This window comes from Somniosus microcephalus, chromosome 12, assembly GCF_052327205.1.
Source record: "Somniosus microcephalus isolate GS21.2 chromosome 12, FLI_Smic_1.0, whole genome shotgun sequence".
Lineage (NCBI taxonomy): Eukaryota > Metazoa > Chordata > Chondrichthyes > Squaliformes > Somniosidae > Somniosus > Somniosus microcephalus.
This window is the reverse complement of record NC_140998.1, coordinates 19,311,884-19,333,307: the sequence shown is the minus strand read 5'-3', so window position 1 is coordinate 19,333,307 and position 21,424 is coordinate 19,311,884. Positions and strand designations below refer to the sequence as shown.

At 48.3% G+C, this 21,424-nt stretch overlaps 1 protein-coding gene across 4 annotated transcripts in view; it reads right to left on the bottom strand.

Annotated features, from left to right (window-relative positions):
- Positions 1–21,424, bottom strand: part of gtf2a1 (general transcription factor IIA, 1) — an 82,842-nt gene that overhangs the window by 46,100 nt on the left and 15,318 nt on the right. For 3 of the 4 annotated variants that reach the window (XM_086002649.1, XM_086002648.1, XM_086002647.1), the window contains exon 2: positions 9,599–9,745. The exons of the other annotated variant lie outside the window; for it this stretch is intronic. In XM_086002649.1, coding sequence (XP_085858775.1) covers positions 9,599–9,745 — 147 coding nt within the window. The remainder of the gene's footprint in view (positions 1–9,598; positions 9,746–21,424) is intronic. 4 annotated transcript variants of the gene reach the window in all.

The following is a 21,424-nucleotide window of genomic DNA, read 5'->3' as shown; positions in this document are numbered from 1 at the left end:
GTTTCCCCAATGTTCAGCTGAAAGAAGCTGTGCTTCATCCATAACTTGCCAGGATGGTGTTATCTACCATTGTGGAGTGGACAAGGAGGTCTAATTTACCAGTCAGAGGATGTCATTTGCGACTTTGGCCAGTCATGTCGCTGCTGAGAGGGCAGAAAGTGGACTGGAGCGATTAGAACGATGAATGTGAATGGAGCTGGGAGGCAACAATGCATTGAGAGAGGAAAAGGGGGCTAGAGATAGAACAGTAGATGGATCGAGGGTGGTTTTTGAGGGTGGAATGAAGACAGTGATTCTGAAAAGGAAAGGTATGGTGCCTAAAAGAGGGAAGGCATTAACATTAGCATGAGGGCCAGAGGGGCTTGAATGGATGGTGGGGTGGGAGGAGGCAAGCAGAGGGAGAGCAAACTATACCCAATATTCCAAAAGTGGTGTGACAAGTGGTATTAGTAAGACTTCTACTCCATTATCCTGATTATGTAGGACAGGATTCTACTGGTTTGTTTTAATTGCTTTGATACATTGACTAGACATTGAAAGTGACATTTTTAACATTATTCCCAGGCCTCTCTGTGCTAAATGAATTTCATTCATCCTATTCTTCTGCCCCACAATTTTCCAATCTAGGTGTAACATTTATCAGTGTTAAATTTGACTTGCCATGTGATTAAATGAACATCGATAGTATCCCAGAAGGTGTTTTAAAGCATTTTCTCCAGCAGAGATGTTAAGACCAACAGGTGAATAAATCGCCTATTCGATATCATTCCTCTGCTCAATAGCAGAATAATATGTGCCATCCTCAGGACCTCAAATGCAGCTCCTGGATTAACTAACTCCATACCCATTTCCTCAGGAATTAGCAGAGCATCTTACGTGGTGTGTGTTCTGCTGCAATTTAAATTACTTGAGTCTCTTTGCAACAGATAGTGCTAATCTCCACACATCTTAAGATAATTTGACTGGATCTAGACTCTTGTCTACTGCCTTCATCTGTGAAGAATTCATTTAATATCTACTTAACACCATATAATATTTCTACCCAACCCTTCTGTTACTTGGTCTTTAGCACTCCAGCTACTTCTTGTTACCTAAAATCTGCCGTTCTCCTGTCCTCTTACTTCATTTAATTATCCTGAACTCCCATTTTGTACGGCGCACTTTCCTCACTGCTGTTTCCTTGCATCTGTTCAAATAGATCTGTTTGGCATCTACAATGGCTTATTGCCCAATGCGGTCTAAGCGATACACGCCAGGAAGGTCTTCGATTCATGCTGAACAGGCGGATTTCTGCAATGTTGGATGTGCTACAGTTGTCCTCCGCGATCCTGGGATAGAGATGATTTCTACTGATTGCAATCCAGTAAACCCGGCTGGAAGGAGTTTACAGGTGGACAAGGTCTCCCCCCCCACCCCCTGCTATGCTGCCTTCAAATAGCCAGCCAACACTCAGTGTCTAGGTTTAGTGTGAAGAATGGTCACCTGGAGAGGTAACGGAGGAGTGTGATCAAGGAATCATACCTCACCAGAATGAGTGCCAGCGGGAAAGGAGGGGTGAAAACGGGAGGGGAGGAGGAGGGAGGGGAGGAGGAGGAGGGAGGGGAGGGGGAGGGGGAGGAGGGAGGGGAGGAGGAGGAGAGGAGGGAGGGGAGGAGGAGGAGGGAGGGGAGGAGGAGGAGGGAGGGGAGGAGGAGGAGGGAGGGGAGGAGGAGGAGGGAGGGGAGGAGGAGGAGAGGAGGGAGGGGAGGAGGAGGAGAGGAGGGGAGGAGGGAGGGGAGGAGGAGAGGAGGAGGAGGGAAGGGAGGAGGAGGGAGGGAGGAGGAGGGAGGGGAGCAGGAGGAGGGAGGGGAGGAGGAGGAGGGAGGGGAGGAGGAGGGAGGGGAGGAGAAGGGAGGGAAGGGAGGAGGAGGAGGGAGAGGAGGAGGGAGGAGGAGGGAGGGGAGGAGGAGGGAGGGGAGGAGGAGGAGGGAGGGGAGGAGGGAGGGGAGGGGAGGAGGGAGTGGAGGAGGAGGGAGGGAGGGGAGGAGGAGGGAGGGAGGAGGAGGAGGGAAGGAGGAGGGAGGGGAGGAGGAGGGAGGGGAGGAGGAGGGAGGGGGAGGAGGAGGGGGAGGGGGAGGAGGAGGGAGGGGGAGGAGGGGGGAGGGGGAGGAGGGGGGAGGGGGAGGAGGGGGGAGGGGAGGAGGAGGGAGGGGAGGAGGAGGAGGAGGGAGGGGAGGAGGAGGGAGGGGAGGAGAGGAGGGAGGGGAGGAGGAGGAGAGGAGGGGAGGAGGAAGGAGGGGAGGAGGAGGAGGGAGGGGATGAGGAGGAGGGAAGGGAGGGGAAGGGAGGAGGAGGGAGGAGGAGGAGGGAGGGGAGGAGGAGGAGGGGGGAGGGGAGGGAGGAGGAGGGGAGGAGGGAGGGGAGGAGGGGGAGGAGGGAGGGGAGGAGGAGGAGGGAGGGGAGGAGGAGGGAGGGAGGGGAGGAGGAGGGAGGGAGGGAGGAGGAGGGAGAGGAGGAGGAGGGAGGGGAGGAGGGAGGGGTGGAGGGAGGGGAGGAGGGAGGGGAGGAGGGAGGGGAGGAGGAGGGAGGGGAGGAGGAGGAGAGGAGGGAGGGGAGGAGGAGGAGGGAGGGGAGGAGGAGGGAGGGGAGGAGAGGAGGGAGGGGAGGAGAGGAGGGAGGGGAGGAGGGAGGAGGAGGAGGAGGGAGGGGAGGAGGAGGGGAGGAGGAGGGGAGGGGAGGAGGAGGAGGGAGGGGAGGGGAGGAGGGAGGGGAGGAGGAGGAGGGTGAAGAATGTAAAATATATTTCTAAAACCATTAAAATAGACTGGAAAAAATGGGCTGGGGATTGTGTCATGAACTTTTTGTTCACTCTGTGCCAGAAATGTGACTGCAATGCTTCGATCACATTCAGTGCAATGTAATCAACATCCAATCAACACCGTGGATCGCTCAGCATTTACAGCAGGCTAGTCTGCCAAGCAACAAGCATTTTCCCTAGCCTGTAAAGTGTAGTTGCGTGCACCAACTCACCTCGCAGTAAATATGTGGCAAATATAGCACTGCAATGCTTTGCAACAAATTCCGTGTATGGAACTTGGTGCAGAACTTGATGTGCTGATCCCATCTAGTGACAGAAAGTCAGTATTGCAACTGGCTAAACAATAACCACACTGACGAATGCAATAACCCTTATGGAAATTCTGTCAGTGGAGATACGAACAATGACAGACAGGTAAAGACCCTCCAATCCAGCCAGCCTATCACACACAATTGTGATACATTAACACAATATAAACACCCCCCACCCCACCCAACACCATGTGATCTCCTGGGAGAGGCAAAAAAACAGATTAAAAACCAAGGCCAATTGGGGGGGGGGGGGGGGGGGGGGGGGGAAGAGAATCTGGGAAATTCCTCTCCGACCCATTTAGACGGTCGAAACTAGTCCAGCAGATCACTCTGGCCCTGGAGTACCAAGAGGTAATGTCCACCCATTTACAGCAGTCTAGTCTGCTGTTAAACTGACTGTCGTCTCACGTGGGTATAAAAGAGTCCGTGGCACTATAACAAAAGCAGGGAATTCTCCCGGTGTCCAGGCCAACATTTATGCCTCAACCATCACTTTAAAAAAAGATTTTCTGGGCATTTATCTCATTCCTGTTTGTGAAAGGTGCTATATAAATGCAAGTCTTTCTTTTTTGAAATTGGTTTCAAACAAGCCAACAGACAGAGGAGGCTCTCATCCATCAGTCTGGGTCAGATACGTACCAGGTGCCAGAGAGGAAAGGAGCGTGTTGAATCCACTGCATCACCCAGTTATCATCAATATGCATTTCGAGAATGCCCCCCCCAACTGCAAATATAGCTCAAAGCAGTTTACAGGGCGGTGTAAGAGGAGACACTAAAAGGAAGAAACGGAGGGGGTATAAGGGGTCAGAGAAGGAAGTGTAAGCCCGGTTGGTGAAGTGTCTTGAAGATGCTGCAGATGCTTTTGAAGGCATGGAGGGGTGTGACAGATGAAAGTACGGAGGGAGAGTGTTCCAGAGAGTGAGGACATAGGTGAAGAATCAACCCCAATGGTGAAGCACAGAGGAAGATGTGGGTTGATATTTTTACTAATAAATACAAATTTTAATTAATAAATACAAATTTGTTTTTGGGCCAAACTGATGGGTCTGTCAGTGTGCATTTTGGAGAAGATCGCTGGAGTGGGGTGGGACAAAGCCAAAGCGAGATCCGAAGGCTGGCACAAGGATCACAAAGTCTTTTAGAAGAGACTTTAAACTGAGGCTCTTTCTGCCCTCTCAGGTGGGCATAAAAATCTCTTGGCACTATTCAAAGATGAGCAGGGAGTTCTCCCGGTGTCCTTGCTAACATTTCTCCGTCAACTAACGTCACTAAAACAGATTATCTGATTTTTCCCTAATTGCCGTTTGTCGATCCTTGCTGTGCACAAAGTGGCTGCCCTGTTTTCCTACATCACAGCAGTGACTGCACTTCGAAAAGTACTTCATTGCCTGTGAAGCACTTTAGGATGTACTGCGGTTGTGAAAGGGGCTATATAAATGCAAGTTCTTTTACTTCTTTCAATTCACTGGGACATGGAGAGCCATGGAAATGCTCAAATACAAGGGCGATGAGGGTGCAAGTCTTAGTATAGGTGAGGACGAAGGTTCTACACTCTGGCTAAGAGATGTTGAATTTTTTGAGGTGGTCACTAAGAAAGTAGATAAAGGAGTGTGGGTGAGGATGAAGGTTCTGCAGTCTGGATATTACAATTAGGGCTCGATTGCAATACAGTACTTCTTCATTTGTGCCTAATGGAGAAATCAGCTTCCTACGAGCCAAAACTTTAACTGATGCGCTGAGAGCTAGGATAGTGTGCATCCAGGTAAACAATGAATCCTTCTAGCTTTGGAATATGTACTGTAAATAGTACTGGATATCACCATACAGCCCTAATGAAAAATACACACCGACAGACTGTTAGTTTGAACTAAAAACTAATTACTTTAAGTAAAATTGCAGGAGCAAAAACAGATTACAATACTTCATTTAATTTTAGCATCCGTTGCAAAACAATAAAAACTCATGTCCCATCAATTCTTCTTATTTGCCTCCGACGTGAATAACGGCACAGTGAAATAGGAAAACTGAAACAATTGCCAGCATTTATTCCCAGCTTCTGGCTACAGAACGGGCAACCAAAATTAGCATCAAAAACGCCTATAACATGGCAACAGCTGAACTGAACACTGCTCCGCACCTTATTCAGGTGTCGCATATCCAATTAATGCAGTGGTGAGGCATAAACATGTAAGCCTAGGAGCTAGCTAGCTGGCCCATTAAACAAATCATGTAGAGGGGGTAAGAACCCAAACTAGATATTTCTGCTTATAAACTTGCTAGCCAATGATTTCCCCCATTCTTTTTAAATGGAGACGGCACTTGCGGGCTAGTGAGCACAATATCTGAAAGCCCTCGCCAGTCAGTTCAAATTCAAATGCATTTCCTCAATGTAATTGGTGGTATCAGAGAAAAGCCATTCAAAAATTACACAATTTGAATATCCAGAGGACAAAGGTTGCTGCTGGAGTCCCAACTTTAAACAACATGATCTGTTTTCCACCAATGCAGACAGACTCTCCCCATCTCAGCAAACAGCAATAAAAGCTTTTTTAAATTAATGCAGTACTGACCTAGCTAAAATTCGTATATATGATCTGAAGCCAGTTGACGCCTCTTTTTTGCACAAGTTGTAGCTTCAGACGGGAGCCCAGCACGGAGAGTGGGGGAGAAATAATCATGCCTCGACTTAATAAAGGCACAGATAAGGATTTGGCAGCAGAGTGGGAACGGTAAACCTGAGGTGGATGCAGTTAGAGGTGGAAGCGGTGTTGGTGGTGATGAATCATACAATGAGGGGTGGGGGAAGTGCGTTTGGGGACAGCTCGGCTTAGTGATCGCAGTCTTGTTGCGGAGTCAGACGGTTATGGGTTTAAATCCCACTATAGACTTGAGCATATATTCTAGGCTGACACTTCAGGATCCTGGCCAGTATTTATCCCTCAAATGCACACCACCAAAAGACGTTAACTGGTTATTTATCACATTGCTGTTGGTAGATTCTAGGAACATCGGAGCAGGAGTAGGCCATTCAGCCCCTCAAGCCTGTTCTGTCATTCAAATACATCATTTTTGACCTGTATCTCAACTCCATTTATCTGCATTGGTTCCATATCCCTTAATACCCTTAACTAACAATAATCTAAATCTCAGTTTTGACATTTTCAATTGACCGAGCCTCAACAACTTTTTGGGGGAGAGAGTTCCAGGTTTCCACGACCCTTTATGTGGAGAAGTGCTTCCTGACATCACCTCTGAACGGCCGAGCTTCTACAGGTACATCAAAAGGAAGAGAGTAGCTAAAGTAAACATTGGTCCCTTAGAGGATAAGACTGGGGAATTAATAATGGGGAACAGGGAAATGGCAGAGACTGAACAAATATTTTGTATCTGTTTTCACGGTAGAAGACACTAACAACATCCCAATAATGGATAATCAAGGGGCCACAGGGAGGGGGGAACTAAAGACAATCACTATCACTAAGGAAATAGTACTTGGTAAAATAATGGGACTAAAAGACGACAAGTCCCCTGGACCAGATGGCCTGCATTTCAGGGTCTTAAAAGAAGTGGCTGCAGAGATAGTGGATGCATTGGTTGCAATATACCAAAATTCCCTGGACTCTGGAGAGGTCCCAGCAGATTGGAAAACCGCAAATGTAACACCCCTATTTAAGAAAGGAGGGAGACAGAAAGCAGGAAACTATAGACCAGTTAGCCTAACATCTGTCGTTGGGAAAATGCTGGAGTCCTTCATTAAGGAAGCAGGAGCAGGGCATTTGGAAAATCATAATGCAGTCAAGCAGAGTCAGCATGGTTTTATGAAAGGGAAATTGTGTTTAACAAACTTGCTGGAGGTCTTTGAGGAGGTAATGAGCAGGGTGGACAAAGGTGAACCAGTGGATGTGGTGTATTTGGATTTCCAGAAGGCATTCAATAAGGTGCCACATAAAAGGTTACTGCATAAGATAAGAGCTCACGGAATTGGGTGTAATATATTAGCATGGATAGAGAATTGTTTAACTAACAGAAAGCAGAGAGTCGGGATAAATGGGTCATTTTCCGGTTGGCAAATGGTAACTAGTGGGGTGCCACAGGGATCGGTGCTGGGGCTTCAACTATTTACAATCTACATTAATGACTTGGATGAAGGGACCGAGTGTAATGTAGCCAAGTTTGCGGATGATACAAAGGTGGGTGGGAAAGCAAGTTGTGCAGAGGACTCAAAGAACCTGCAAAGGGATATAAACAGGCTAATTGAGTGGGCAAACATTTGGCAGATGGAGTATAATGTGGGAAAGTGCGAGGTTATCCACTTTGGCAGGAAAAATAAAAAAGCAATTATTATTTAAATGGAGAGAGATTACAAAGTGCTACAGTTCAGAGGGACCTGGGGGTCCTTGTGCATGAAACACAAAAAGTTAGCATGCAGGCACAGCAAGTAATTAAAAAGGCAAATGGAATATTAGCCTTTATTTCAAAGGGGTTGGAGTATAAAAGCAGGGAAGTCCTGCTACAACTGTACAGGGTATTGGTGAGACCACACCTTGAGTACTACGTACAGTTTTGGTCTCCTTATTTAAGGAAGGATATACTTGCATTGGAGGCAGTTCAGAGACGATTCACTAGGTTAATTCCAGAGATGAGGGGGTTGACTTATGAAGAAAGGTTGAGCAGGCTGGGCCTATACTCATTGGAATTTAGAAGAATGAGAGGTGATCTTATTGAAACATATAAGATACTGAGGGGGCACGACAAGGTAGATGCAGAGAGGATGTTTCCCCTCGTGGAAAAATCTGGAACGCGGGGGCACAGTTTTAGAATAAAGGGTCGCCCTTTTGGAACTGAGATGAGGAGGAATTTCTTCTCTCAGAGGGTCGTGAATCTGTGGAATTCTCTGCCCCAGAGAGCCGTGGAGGCTGGGTCATTGAATACATTTAAGGTGGAGATAGACAGATTTTTGCAAGATAAGGGAGTGAAGGGATATGGGGAGCGGGCGGGGAAGTGGCTTTGAGCCCAAGATCAGCCATGACCTTATTGAACGGCGAAGCAGGCTCGAAGGGCCAAGTGGCCTACTCCTGCTCCTATTTCTTATGTTATGTTCTTATGATTTTAAGGTTATGCACCCTTGTTCTGGACCCCCCCCCCCACACCCATCAGAGGAAATAGTTTGTCTGTCTACCCCATCAAATACATTAATCATCTTAAACACCTAAATTAAATCACCCCTTAATCTTCTATACTCAAAGGAATGCAAGCCTATGCTATTTAATCGGTCTTCCTCTAAGGCCAATATAACCCTCCTGAGGTGCGGTGACCAGAACTGAATGCAGTATTCCAGATGTGGTTTAACCAGGGCTTTATACCACTGTAGGTTCTTGCTGTGCCTATATAACATGTAAAGTGCTTTGGAACACCCCGAGGCTGTGAAAGGTATTATGTAAATAGCGGTTCCTTCTTTGGGTTTGAGTATCACAGAATCACAGAAACCCCACAGTGCAGATAGAGGCCATTTCGGCCCATCGAGCCTGCACCGACACATATCCCACCCGATCCCCGTAACCCCTACACCAACACATATCCCACCCTATCCCCGTAACCCCACATATTTAATCCCCCTAACACTAAGGGTCAACTTATCATAGCCAATCAACCTAACCCGCACATCTTTGGAGAAAGCAGGGAATTATAGACCAGTAAGCCTTACATCGGTTGTGGGCAAAATGCTAGAGTCCATTATTAAGGATAAAATAGCGGAGCACTTGACAAATGGGGAAAGGATCGGACAGAGTCAACATGGATTTACAAAGGGTAAATCGTGTTTGACTAATCTGCTGGAATTTTTTGAGGAAGTAACTGGTAAAATAGATGGGGGAGAGCCAGTGGATGTGGTGTACCTTGACTTCCAGAAAGCCTTCGATAAGGTTCCACACAAAAGATTATCATGCAAAATTAAGGCTCATGGGATTGGGGGCAAAGTATTAACGTGGATAGAGAACTGGCTGGCGGATAGAAAACAGAGAGTTGGAATAAACGGCTCGTTTTCGGAGTGGCAGGCAGTGACCAGCGGGGTGCCGCAAGGATCTGTCCTGGGACCCCAGCTGTTCACAATATATATAAATGATCTGGATCAGGGAATTGGATGCAATATTTCCAAATTCGCTGACGACACTAAACTGGGAGGAGGGGTGGGCTCTGATGAGGATGTCAGGAGGCTACAGTGCGATTTGGACAGGTTGGGGGAATGGGCGGATACGTGGCAGATGCACTATAATGTGGATAAATGCGAGGTTATCCACTTTGGGGGTAAAAACAGGAGGGTAGATTATTATCTAAATGGCAATAGATTGGGAGATGGGGAAGTGCAGAGGGACCTGGGTGTTCTTGTGCACCAGTCACTGAAGGAGAGCATGCAGGTGCAACAGGCGATTAAGAAGGCAAATGGTATGTTGGCCTTCATATCAAGGGGGTTCGAGTATAGGAATAGGGATACCTTACTGCAGCTGTACAAGGTGCTGGTGAGACCGCATCTGGAGTATTGTGTACAGTTTTGGTCGCCCCATCTGCGGAAGGATGTTCTTGCCATGGAAGGAGTGCAACGGCGATTCACCAGGCTGCTACCTGGAATGGCGGGAATGACCTACGAAGAGAGATTAAATAGTTTGGGCTTGTACTCACTGGAGTTTAGAAGATTGAGAGGGGATCTCATCGAAACATATAGAATTATGGCAGGCCTGGACAGGCTGAATTCAGAGAGAATGTTTCCAATGGCCGGGGAGCACAGAACCAGGGGCCACAGTCTAAAAATAGCGGGCAAATCATTTAAAACAGAGATGAGGAAGAATTTCTTCACTCAAAGAGTGGTGAGCCTGTGGAATTCCCTGCCACAGAGGGCTGTGAAGGCTAATTCAATAAATATTTTCAAGAGAGAATTGGATATATTTCTGAAGGCTAAGGGGATTAAGGGTTACGGAGAAAAGGCGGGGACGGGGTACTGAACTGGTAAGATCAGCTATGATCTCAGACGAAGATCAGCCATGATCTCATTGAATGGCGGAGCAGGCTCGAAGGGCCGAATGGCCTACTCCTGTTCCTATCTCTATGTTTCTATGACTGTGGGAGGAAACCGGAGCACCCGGAGGAAACCCACGCAAACACGGGGAGAATGTGCAAACTCCACACAGACAGTCACCCGAGGCCAGATTCGAACCCGGGTCCCTGGTGCTGTGAGGCAACAGTGCTAACCACTATGCCACCGTGCAGAGTAGTTATGCTCTTCTGGGATTTGCCTAAGCTCAAAGCCAGAGATTGATGGAGTTGAGATCAGTGGTATGGAGGTGTTTTCAAGAGCCAAAGAGGATGGCTTCCGTTTTGCCGACATTTAGCTGAAGGAACTTTCAGCTTAATAATGCCTTAATGTTGGACTCGCAGCCTTGGGCTTGGTCAAGGAGGGCCATCAGCGTATGTTTGGAAGCTGATGTCATGCTTCCAAGATGACATCAATGGGTAACATGTAAATAAGAGAGGTGGGAGCAAGGATGGAGCTCTGCCGTATGACAAAGACGGCCTTGTAGGCATGTTGGACATAATACAATGCCAATGGTGCAACAAAGTAGGAGTGGAACCATGAGAGCAGAGGTATTCAGATGAAAATACTACAAAGATGCACTTTGCCACATTCACTCAGCATAGACTTCTTCTCACTTGGAAAAAGTAGTTTGAAACACCAGCCTACGTATGACCAGATGCCATATACCCAATGTCCTCACCAAGAGTATGTTTTTCTTGTTCTTGGCATGTGGGTGACACTGGCAAAGAAGCATTTATTTCCCATCCCCAAATACCCTGAGGTCATTTAAGAGTCAATCACGTAGTGTGGGACTAGAATCACATGTAGGCAAGGGGTGAAAGAAAAAGGCTTGCATTTATATAGCACGACCACAGGACATCCCAAAGCACTTTACAGCCAATTAAGTACTTTGAAATGTAGTCACTGTTGTAATGTGGGAAACGTGGCAGCCAATTTGCACACAGCAAGCTCCCACAAATAGCAGTGATAATGAACAGATAATCTGCTTTGTTATAATGTTGATCGAGGGATAAATATTGGCCAGGACACTGGGGCGACCTCCCCTGCTCCTCTTCGAAATAGTGCCATGGGATCTTTTACGTCCACCTGAGAGAGCAGACGGGGCCTCGGTTTAACGTCTCATCCGAAAGACGGCACCTCCTACAGTACAGCACTCCCTCAGTACCGCACTGGAGTATCAGCTCAAGTTTCTGGAGTGGGACTTGGACCCACAACCTTCTGACTCAGAAGCACGTGTGTGTGGCAGGTTACAGGAAACTCTTTTTATCCGGCACCAACGGGACCGGCGCGGTGCCGGTTTATCAAAAAGTCCGGATTACAGAGAGGTATAGTAAAAGGTACGAGAGCCCCGTACACGGCCACAGATCCAGGCGTCCCTGTTGCATGGCAACAGGTGCAGGAACCCCGGCCACAAATCCAGACGTCCCTGTTGCATAGCAACAGGTGCAGGAACCCCGGTTACACAGCCACAGATCCAGGAACGGCCACTAATATGAAGTAAAACTTACCTGAACCTACTCCTGCATTTTGCCGGTTAACAGAGATTTCCGGTTATTTAGGTGCCGGTAAATCGAGAGTTTCCTGTACTTCCTGAATGGCATGAGGGAATCAATCGGGATTTGAATTCAGGACCTCTGGGTTGCCAATTTATGCACGGCAGTGAAATGAATGACCAGTTACGCTGTTCTGGTGCATTGGTTCCAAGATGAATGCACTAGAACAGATACCCAAAATGGTCTTACGGGTAGGATACTGGAGGAAAAAACTCAAGTCATACAAGAAATATTTCGATGCTGTGATGGGGCACCACAAGGTTTTATGGAAGAATCAGTTAGATAAACCGAAGGTCCTCCCTCATCTACACTTAACTTTGTGATAAACATTTGTAAATTTTAGCGTTGCCAGCTTAAATTTGTAAACACACAGCATTACATCTCGTTTGATTTCAGAAGTTAAGTGAAACGTGTAGGGAGAATAGAAAGAAAGAAATATTCCATTATTCCATACCAGTCTGCCCCAGGTTTGTAATTATTGCTACAGCAAAGATAAGGGATCAAATTATTTCTTCTACAGGCACAGCATGGTTGGACATTATAAAATAGAAACAGAAAATACTGGAAATACACAGCAGTCCCAAATCTGGTAAAGGGTCTGCTACCCAAAACATGAATCTGTCTTTTCACAAATGCCAACAGATATTGTGATTTGAAGAAATCTCTATTTCCTGCGTTTTTTATTTTAATCTGAGATTTCCAACATTTGTATTCTTCTTTCTTTTTCTATCTCTAGTTGGGTGACATTGTGGTGCTTACACACGGTCAGTGCAACTTTGGTTTTGAGAACACAGACCTTTATTTGCATTGACATCACCCAAAGTATGTATGAGTTGAAAAATTAGATAAAGAAGATAATTCATTGAAGACTATCTGAGTCAAACGGAAATCTTTTAGGATTTGGTTTAGATTTTTTATTAAAGAACTGTGTGATGTACCACAATGAAGCAATGGCACAAATTGAAATAGAACTTTAATTTCTATAGTTCTAGAAGTGTTGATCACTTAAAAATTATGTGGCGATGTATGAACAGTGAATGGTCTCAACGGTCTAATGGTAATGCACCTGTAGGTGGCACTCTGAGTATAACGTTAGATGACTGAGCACAGTGGGACTGCTAATGTTACATGACAGGCTTTAATTGATTAGCGCTGTCATTATTTCACCAAGGAACCTTTTAAATGACTCCCACAGTGATCCTTACTGCTTTCCCCAATTGTTTCTGCCCTACCCGAAACACAGCAACGTACTCTTGCGGGTAAAGAGACAGTACTCAGACATTTGCACAAGAAGTTTTATTCACACTTGGTTTAAGTCAGTGAATCCGTGCTCCCATTGCAGAAGCCATGCACAAGCCCAGCTCTGAAGCCCTCCCCACAATGTCCACAGAAGAGGACATAGGACTATATTCATCTCTTCAACCTTAATCCTGACCATCACCAAGACACTTCAAGCCCTCACCGATTGACTCTTGGAACTTTCCAAGGATGCCAATACTCAGCCAGTAACATCCCCTGTACTCCACCAGCGAAATACACCTGATGCAATACAAACCAAACCAGCCCATTTGCCTATCCTCCACCAACACCAAGACTGAAATGGGGGTGCCCAGGCATTCTGCCCCACTGCTTCCCACCCAAACCCATGTTAGTTGCCTCTCAGTAAACGTCTGTCCTCCCAGACACCTTAATGCCTCCTCCCACCTCCAGGGCTGAAATACAGCCCTGATCTGTTCTTCACCCGCAATTACCACCCTGTGACTAAGTGTTAAATACCAGCACTGCCTTATTTACCACCCCCTGCTTCAACTAAAATCCTGCTTTACTATGTTGAAGACCTGTGGGCCCCTTCTACCCCACCAATAGTGAAATGCCACTCTGTGCTGCTCAAGGTATGTCTTCGCTCTCCCCTTGCGAGGTGAAATTTGACACAACCATACTGAAGACGCCATCTCGCCATAACTCCCTCACCTCCGTCCCACAAGAAAAATTCAAAGAACAGCTCACCACTCCCTCCAACCATGAAGGAAATCTGAGTCTGGGAAAGGAATGAGACCATCCTGGGGGGAAGGAAGTACATTACAAGCCCAATCACCCCCGCGCTGAAATGAATATCTGTGCCTGATGGAGTGAAAGAGAACACCCTCACTAGAAGAGCTCAATTTATTTCCCATTTTCCCCATCCCTCTCCTCACCCCCCATCTCCATTTCCCTGCCCGTACCCGTCTCCCTCTTCTTCTATCCTCCTCTCCATGACGCCTTACTCTCCTTCTCTCCCCATCACCATCACTCTCCTTTACCAGCTCCCTCCTAATCGCTGCCTCATCGCCTGCCCGCCAACCCTTATTTATATACTACCTTTGGTTTTGACTTCCTGTGTGATTGGCAAGTAATTTAAAAAAAGAAATGCAAATTTTCATTTTGCATCAACGTCTTTAGTAGAGTACACATTTCTTTGCAACAAAACAGGCAAGGAGGAAATACATACACTTGAGTAAACCTCTCCAATCTTGTCAGAGGCATTTGGCGATCATCATCAGCTTGTCAAAATTTCAAAGCACAGAATGGCAAACACCCCAAGTAATTATCTATTCCCAAAATTTACCAACTTAAGGAATGTGAATGCTACTCCAGGAAAATTTGGGTATTAACACCAGTTTGCATTTCCCAAATGGGCTATGACAAACAACACAATTACCTTATGGTTATCCAACTAAATGAAGACACACTGCAGATTGCAAATCATGTTGCTCACTCTGCAGTCATAAGGCAACCTGGGGTCATCCCGTAACTACCCACAGCGAAGTAAAATGATTACAATTTAAATCTATTACCAATCAGATTTTCCCCACAGTGGAGTATTATGTAACAGTCTCTTCACATATTTCAGTATGATTCTTAATGGAAAGATTAGATATTGATAAAAATACATTTGCATAGGAGGAAATAATTGCTCTGTTGCAGCAGACACAAAGCACGCCATCCTGCACATGAATATATTAATAGCAGGACCTGAGTCCCTCAGGGGTAAATGCACTACATGTGTGATCATGACACATACAGACTAAGGTCTCCAGATCAATCACTGATTTAGATTATCTGCAGGACAGCAGTACGGGTAGCTAAATTGAATTTTAGTGGCCTTGGGCTGGGGAGGGAGAGGGGAAGTCAGCCAGGGTTCCCCGATTACAATCAGAGAAAGTATGCAAATGGAAATGATAGGCCTGCCAAATATTAGGTTCATGCAAGAATGATTCCTGGACCAAAGTGCTAGTTGGCTCATAGTAGCACGAGCTTCAGAAGGTGGCACAAGTGTAAAATTGGGGTGCGGAGGGAGGGAAAAAGAGAGAAAGGTAATAATAGCACGATCTACACGCTTTAAAACAGCACCACACATGACAGAACATTCCAGAAGCTTTACCAGTTGCACCCAAGAACATTAACAGGCAACAGACTGTTAAACTTACCTAGGAAATGGCTCTTTGGTATACAAGGAGAAAATTCAACACCAAAGATAAGAAAAATAAACCTTTCAAAAACCAAGAAATGCATTGCGGGTACCAATCCACTTGCAACATCAAACCAACATTCATTACAATCCGAAGTAAAAATGTAACCACAATAGAAAATATGTATCAAGTTCATTCTGGTCACCACCAGAATAAGACCCGAAAATGTGAACCAGTTACCGCCCCCCCACCAATGCTCCAAACACTGGCACCTGCACTCCGCAGTACTACCACATCCTGGCAGCATCCTCCCCGGTAATACCAAGCCCCAGATTCCCCCTCCACCCCCCGTACACCAGCACAATTCTACCAAACCCGACTCCCCCTCCACAGTGCCCCCACACACCAGAACCATCCCAACAATTCTACCAAACCCCAGATTCCCCCTCCACAGTGTCCACACACCAGAACCATCCCAACAATTCTACTAAACCCCAGATTCCCCCTCCAGTGCCCCCACACACCAGAACCATCCCAACAATTCTACTAAACCCCAGATTCCCCCTCCACAGTGCCCCCACACACCAGAACCATCCCAACAATTCTACCAAACCCCAGATTCCCCCTCCACAGTGTCCACACACCAGAACCATCCCAACAATTCTACTAAACCCCAGATTCCCCCTCCAGTGCCCCCACACACCAGAACCATCCCAACAATTCTACTAAACCCCAGATTCCCCCTCCACAGTGCCCCCACACACCAGAACCATCCCAACAATTCTACCAAACCCCAGATTCCCCCTCCACAGTGTCCACACACCAGAACCATCCCAACAATTCTACTAAACCCCAGATTCCCCCTCCACAGTGTCCACACACCAGAACTATCCCAACAATTCTACCAAACCCGACTCCCCCTCCACAGTGCCCCCCCACACCAGAACCATCCCAACAATTCTACCAAACCCCAGATTCCCCCTCCACAGTGTCCACACACCAGAACCATCCCAACAATTCTACTAAACCCCAGATTCCCCCTCCACAGTGTCCACACACCAGAACCATCCCAACAATTCTACTAAACCCCAGATTCCCCCTCCACAGTGCCCCCACACACCAGAACCATCCCAACAATTCTACCAAACCCCAGATTCCCCCTCCACAGTGTCCACACACCAGAACCATCCCAACAATTCTACTAAACCCCAGATTCCCCCTCCAGTGCCCCCACACACCAGAACCATCCCAACAATTCTACTAAACCCCAGATTCCCCCTCCACAGTGTCCACACACACCAGAACCATCCCAACAATTCTACTAAACCCCAGATTCCCCCTCCAGTGTCCACACACCAGAACCATCCCAACAATTCTACTAAACCCCAGATTCCCCCTCCACAGTGTCCACACACCAGAACCATCCCAACAATTCTACTAAACCCCAGATTCCCCCTCCACAGTGTCCACACACCAGAACCATCCCAACAATTCTACTAAACCCCAGATTCCCCCTCCACAGTGTCCACACACCAGAACCATCCCAACAATTCTACTAAACCCCAGATTCCCCCTCCACAGTGCCCCCACACACCAGAACCATCCCAACAATTCTACTAAACCCCAGATTCCCCCTCCACAGTGCCCCCCACACCAGAACCATCCCAACAATTCTACTAAACCCCAGATTCCCCCTCCACAGTGCCCCCACACACCAGAACCATCCCAACAATTCTACCAAACCCCAGATTCCCCCTCCACAGTGCCCCCACACACCAGAACCATCCCAACAATTCTACTAAACCCCAGATTCCCCCTCCACAGTGCCCCCACACACCAGAACCATCCCAACAATTCTACCAAACCCCAGATTCCCCCTCCACAGTGCCCCCACACACCAGAACCATCCCAACAATTCTACTAAACCCCAGATTCCCCCTCCACAGTGCCCCCCCACACCAGAACCATCCCAACAATTCTACCAAACCCCAGATTCCCCCTCCACAGTGTCCACACACCAGAACCATCCCAACAATTCTACCAAACCCCAGATTCCCCCTCCAGTGCCCCACACCAGAACCATCCCAACAATTCTCCTAAACCCCAGATTCCCCCTCCACAGTGTCCACACACCAGAACCATCCCAACAATTCTCCTAAACCCCAGATTCCCCCTCCACAGTGCCCCCACACCAGAACCATCCCAACAATTCTACTAAGCCCCCGATTCCCCCTCCAGTGCCCCCACACACCAGAACCATCCCAACAATTCTACTAAGCCCCCGATTCCCCCTCCAGTGCCCCCCCACACCAGAACCATCCCAACAATTCTACCAAACCCCAGATTCCCCCTCCAGTGCCCCCACACACCAGAACCATCCCAACAATTCTACCAAACCCGACTCCCCCTCCACAGTGCCCCCCCACACCAGAACCATCCCAACAATTCTACTAAACCCCAGATTCCCCCTCCACAGTGCCCCCCCACACCAGAACCATCCCAACAATTCTACCAAACCCCAGATTCCCCCTCCACAGTGTCCACACACCAGAACCATCCCAACAATTCTACTAAACCCCAGATTCCCCCTCCAGTGCCCCCACACCAGAACCATCCCAACAATTCTACCAAACCCGACTCCCCCTCCACAGTGCCCCCACACACCAGAACCATCCCAACAATTCTACTAAACCCCAGATTCCCCCTCCAGTGCCCCCACACCAGAACCATCCCAACAATTCTACCAAACCCGACTCCCCCTCCACAGTGCCCCCCCACACCAGAACCATCCCAACAATTCTACTAAACCCCAGATTCCCCCTCCACAGTGCCCCCCCACACCAGAACCATCCCAACAATTCTACCAAACCCCAGATTCCCCCTCCACAGTGTCCACACACCAGAACCATCCCAACAATTCTACTAAACCCCAGATTCCCCCTCCACAGTGCCCCCACACACCAGAACCATCCCAACAATTCTACTAAACCCCAGATTCCCCCTCCACAGTGCCCCCACACACCAGAACTATCCCAACAATTCTACTAAACCCCAGATTCCCCCTCCACAGTGCCCCCACACCAGAACCATCCCAACAATTCTACTAAACCCCAGATTCCCCCTCCACAGTGCCCCCACACCAGAACCATCCCAACAATTCTACTAAACCCCAGATTCCCCCTCCACAGTGCCCCCACACACCAGAACCATCCCAACAATTCTACCAAACCCCAGATTCCCCCTCCACAGTGCCCCCACACACCAGAACCATCCCAACAATTCTACCAAACCCCAGATTCCCCCTCCACAGTGCCCCCACACCAGAACCATCCCAACAATTCTACCAAACCCCAGATTCCCCCTCCAGTGCCCCCACACACCAGAACCATCCCAACAATTCTACCAAACCCGACTCCCCCTCCACAGTGCCCCCCCACACCAGAACCATCCCAACAATTCTACTAAACCCCAGATTCCCCCTCCACAGTGCCCCCCCACACCAGAACCATCCCAACAATTCTACCAAACCCCAGATTCCCCCTCCACAGTGCCCCCCCACACCAGAACCATCCCAACAATTCTACTAAACCCCAGATTCCCCCTCCACAGTGCCCCCCCACACCAGAACCATCCCAACAATTCTACCAAACCCCAGATTCCCCCTCCACAGTGTCCACACACCAGAACCATCCCAACAATTCTACTAAACCCCAGATTCCCCCTCCAGTGTCCACACACCAGAACCATCCCAACAATTCTACTAAACCCCAGATTCCCCCTCCAGTGCCCCCACACACCAGAACTATCCCAACAATTCTACCAAACCCGACTCCCCCTCCACAGTGCCCCCACACCAGAACCATCCCAACAATTCTACCAAACCCCAGATTCCCCCTCCAGTGTCCACACACCAGAACTATCCCAACAATTCTACCAAACCCGACTCCCCCTCCACAGTGCCCCCCCACACCAGAACCATCCCAACAATTCTACCAAACCCCAGATTCCCCCTCCACAGTGCCCCCCCACACCAGAACCATCCCAACAATTCTACTAAACCCCAGATTCCCCCTCCACAGTGCCCCCACACCAGAACCATCCCAACAATTCTACTAAACCCCAGATTCCCCCTCCACACTGCCCCCACACACCAGAACCATCCCAACAATTCTACCAAACCCGACTCCCCCTCCAGTGCCCCCACACACCAGAACCATCCCAACAATTCTACTAAACCCCCGACTCCCCCTCCAGTGCCCCCACACACCAGAACCATCCCAACAATTCTACTAAACCCCCTCCTCCCCCTCCAGTGCCCCCACACACCAGAACCATCCCAACAATTCTACCAAATCCCAGATTCCCCCTCCACAGTGCCCCCCCACACCAGAACCATCCCAACAATTCTACTAAACCCCAGATTCCCCCTCCATAGTGCCCCCACACACCAGAACCATCCCAACAATTCTACCAAACCCCAGATTCCCCCTCCAGTGCCCCCACACACCAGAACCATCCCAACAATTCTACCAAACCCCAGATTCCCCCTCCACAGTGCCCCCACACACCAGAACCATCCCAACAATTCTACCAAACCCCAGATTCCCCCTCCACAGTGCCCCCACACACCAGAACTATCCCAACAATTCTACCAAACCCGACTCCCCTCCACAGTGCCCCCACACACCAGAACCATCCCAACAATTCTACCAAACCCCAGATTCCCCCTCCAGTGCCCCCACACACCAGAACTATCCCAACAATTCTACCAAACCCGACTCCCCCTCCAGTGCCCCCACACACCAGAACCATCCCAACAATTCTACTAAACCCCCGACTCCCCCTCCACAGTGCCCCCACACACCAGAACCATCCCAACAATTCTACTAAACCCCAGATTCCCCCTCCACAGTGCCCCCACACACCAGAACCATCCCAACAATTCTACTAAACCCCAGATTCCCCCTCCACAGTGCCCCCACACCAGAACCATCCCAACAATTCTACTAAACCCCAGATTCCCCCTCCACAGTGCCCCCACACCAGAACCATCCCAACAATTCTACTAAACCCCAGATTCCCCCTCCACAGTGCCCCCACACACCAGAACCATCCCAACAATTCTACCAAACCCCAGATTCCCCCTCCACAGTGCCCCCACACACCAGAACCATCCCAACAATTCTACCAAACCCCAGATTCCCCCTCCACAGTGCCCCCACACCAGAACCATCCCAACAATTCTACCAAACCCCAGATTCCCCCTCCACAGTGCCCCCACACACCAGAACCATCCCAACAATGCTCCACCAAAGTCCAGCAGCTCAATAACTGCCACTAAATCCAACAACACCCTTTCCAACTATTCTAAATCCCACAATAGATAGCTCCAATCAACTGCATGTTGTCTACACCCTTCAGTTCTTTCTTATAAAAGGTCAAATTTCCCTCCCCCCTCCTCAAGACGTTTTGAAGTATGAATTTCGCAGTTGGGAACACTCTTTACAAGTGCTTGCACTGTTGTTAAACATCGCAAAAGTTAATTACGTGCCTTAAACTATGAAACTGTTAGCCGTGGCTCGGTGGGTAGCTCTCTCACCTGAGGCAGAAGGTTGTGGGTTCAAGTCCCCACTCCAGAGACTTGAGCACAAAAATCTAGGCTGACACTCCAGTGCAGTACTGAGGGGGTGCTGCACTGTCGGAGGTGCCGTCTTTCGGATGAGACGTTAAACCGAAGCCCCGTCTGCTCTGTCAGGTGGCATAAAAGGGCCCATGGCACTATTTCAAAGAAGAGCAGGGGAGTTATCCCCGGTGTCCTCGGGCCAATATTTTTCCCTCAATCAATATAAAAAAAGAGATTATCTGGTCATTACTACATTGCTTTTTGTGGGAGCTTGCTGTGCGCAAATTGGCTGCCGCGTTTCCTACAACAGTGACCCCACTTCAAAAAAAAAGTACTTCATTGGCTGTAAAGTGCTTTGGGACGTCCTGAGGTTGTGAAAGGTGCTGTATCACTTTCTTTTTAACTGTTCACAACTCATTGGTTGGAATGCCGTTACTGCCCACCTACCCCAACTTCCAGAAAAGCAATACTACTCAATTTCCTGGCATGACACAGGAAACATCTTTTTAGTTCATTAAAAGCGCTTTAAAGAACTTAACGGTCGGTTCCCAAGTCAGTGCCAGGAACTCGGCAATACTGCCTTTCTTGCAACAAAACGGGGAGA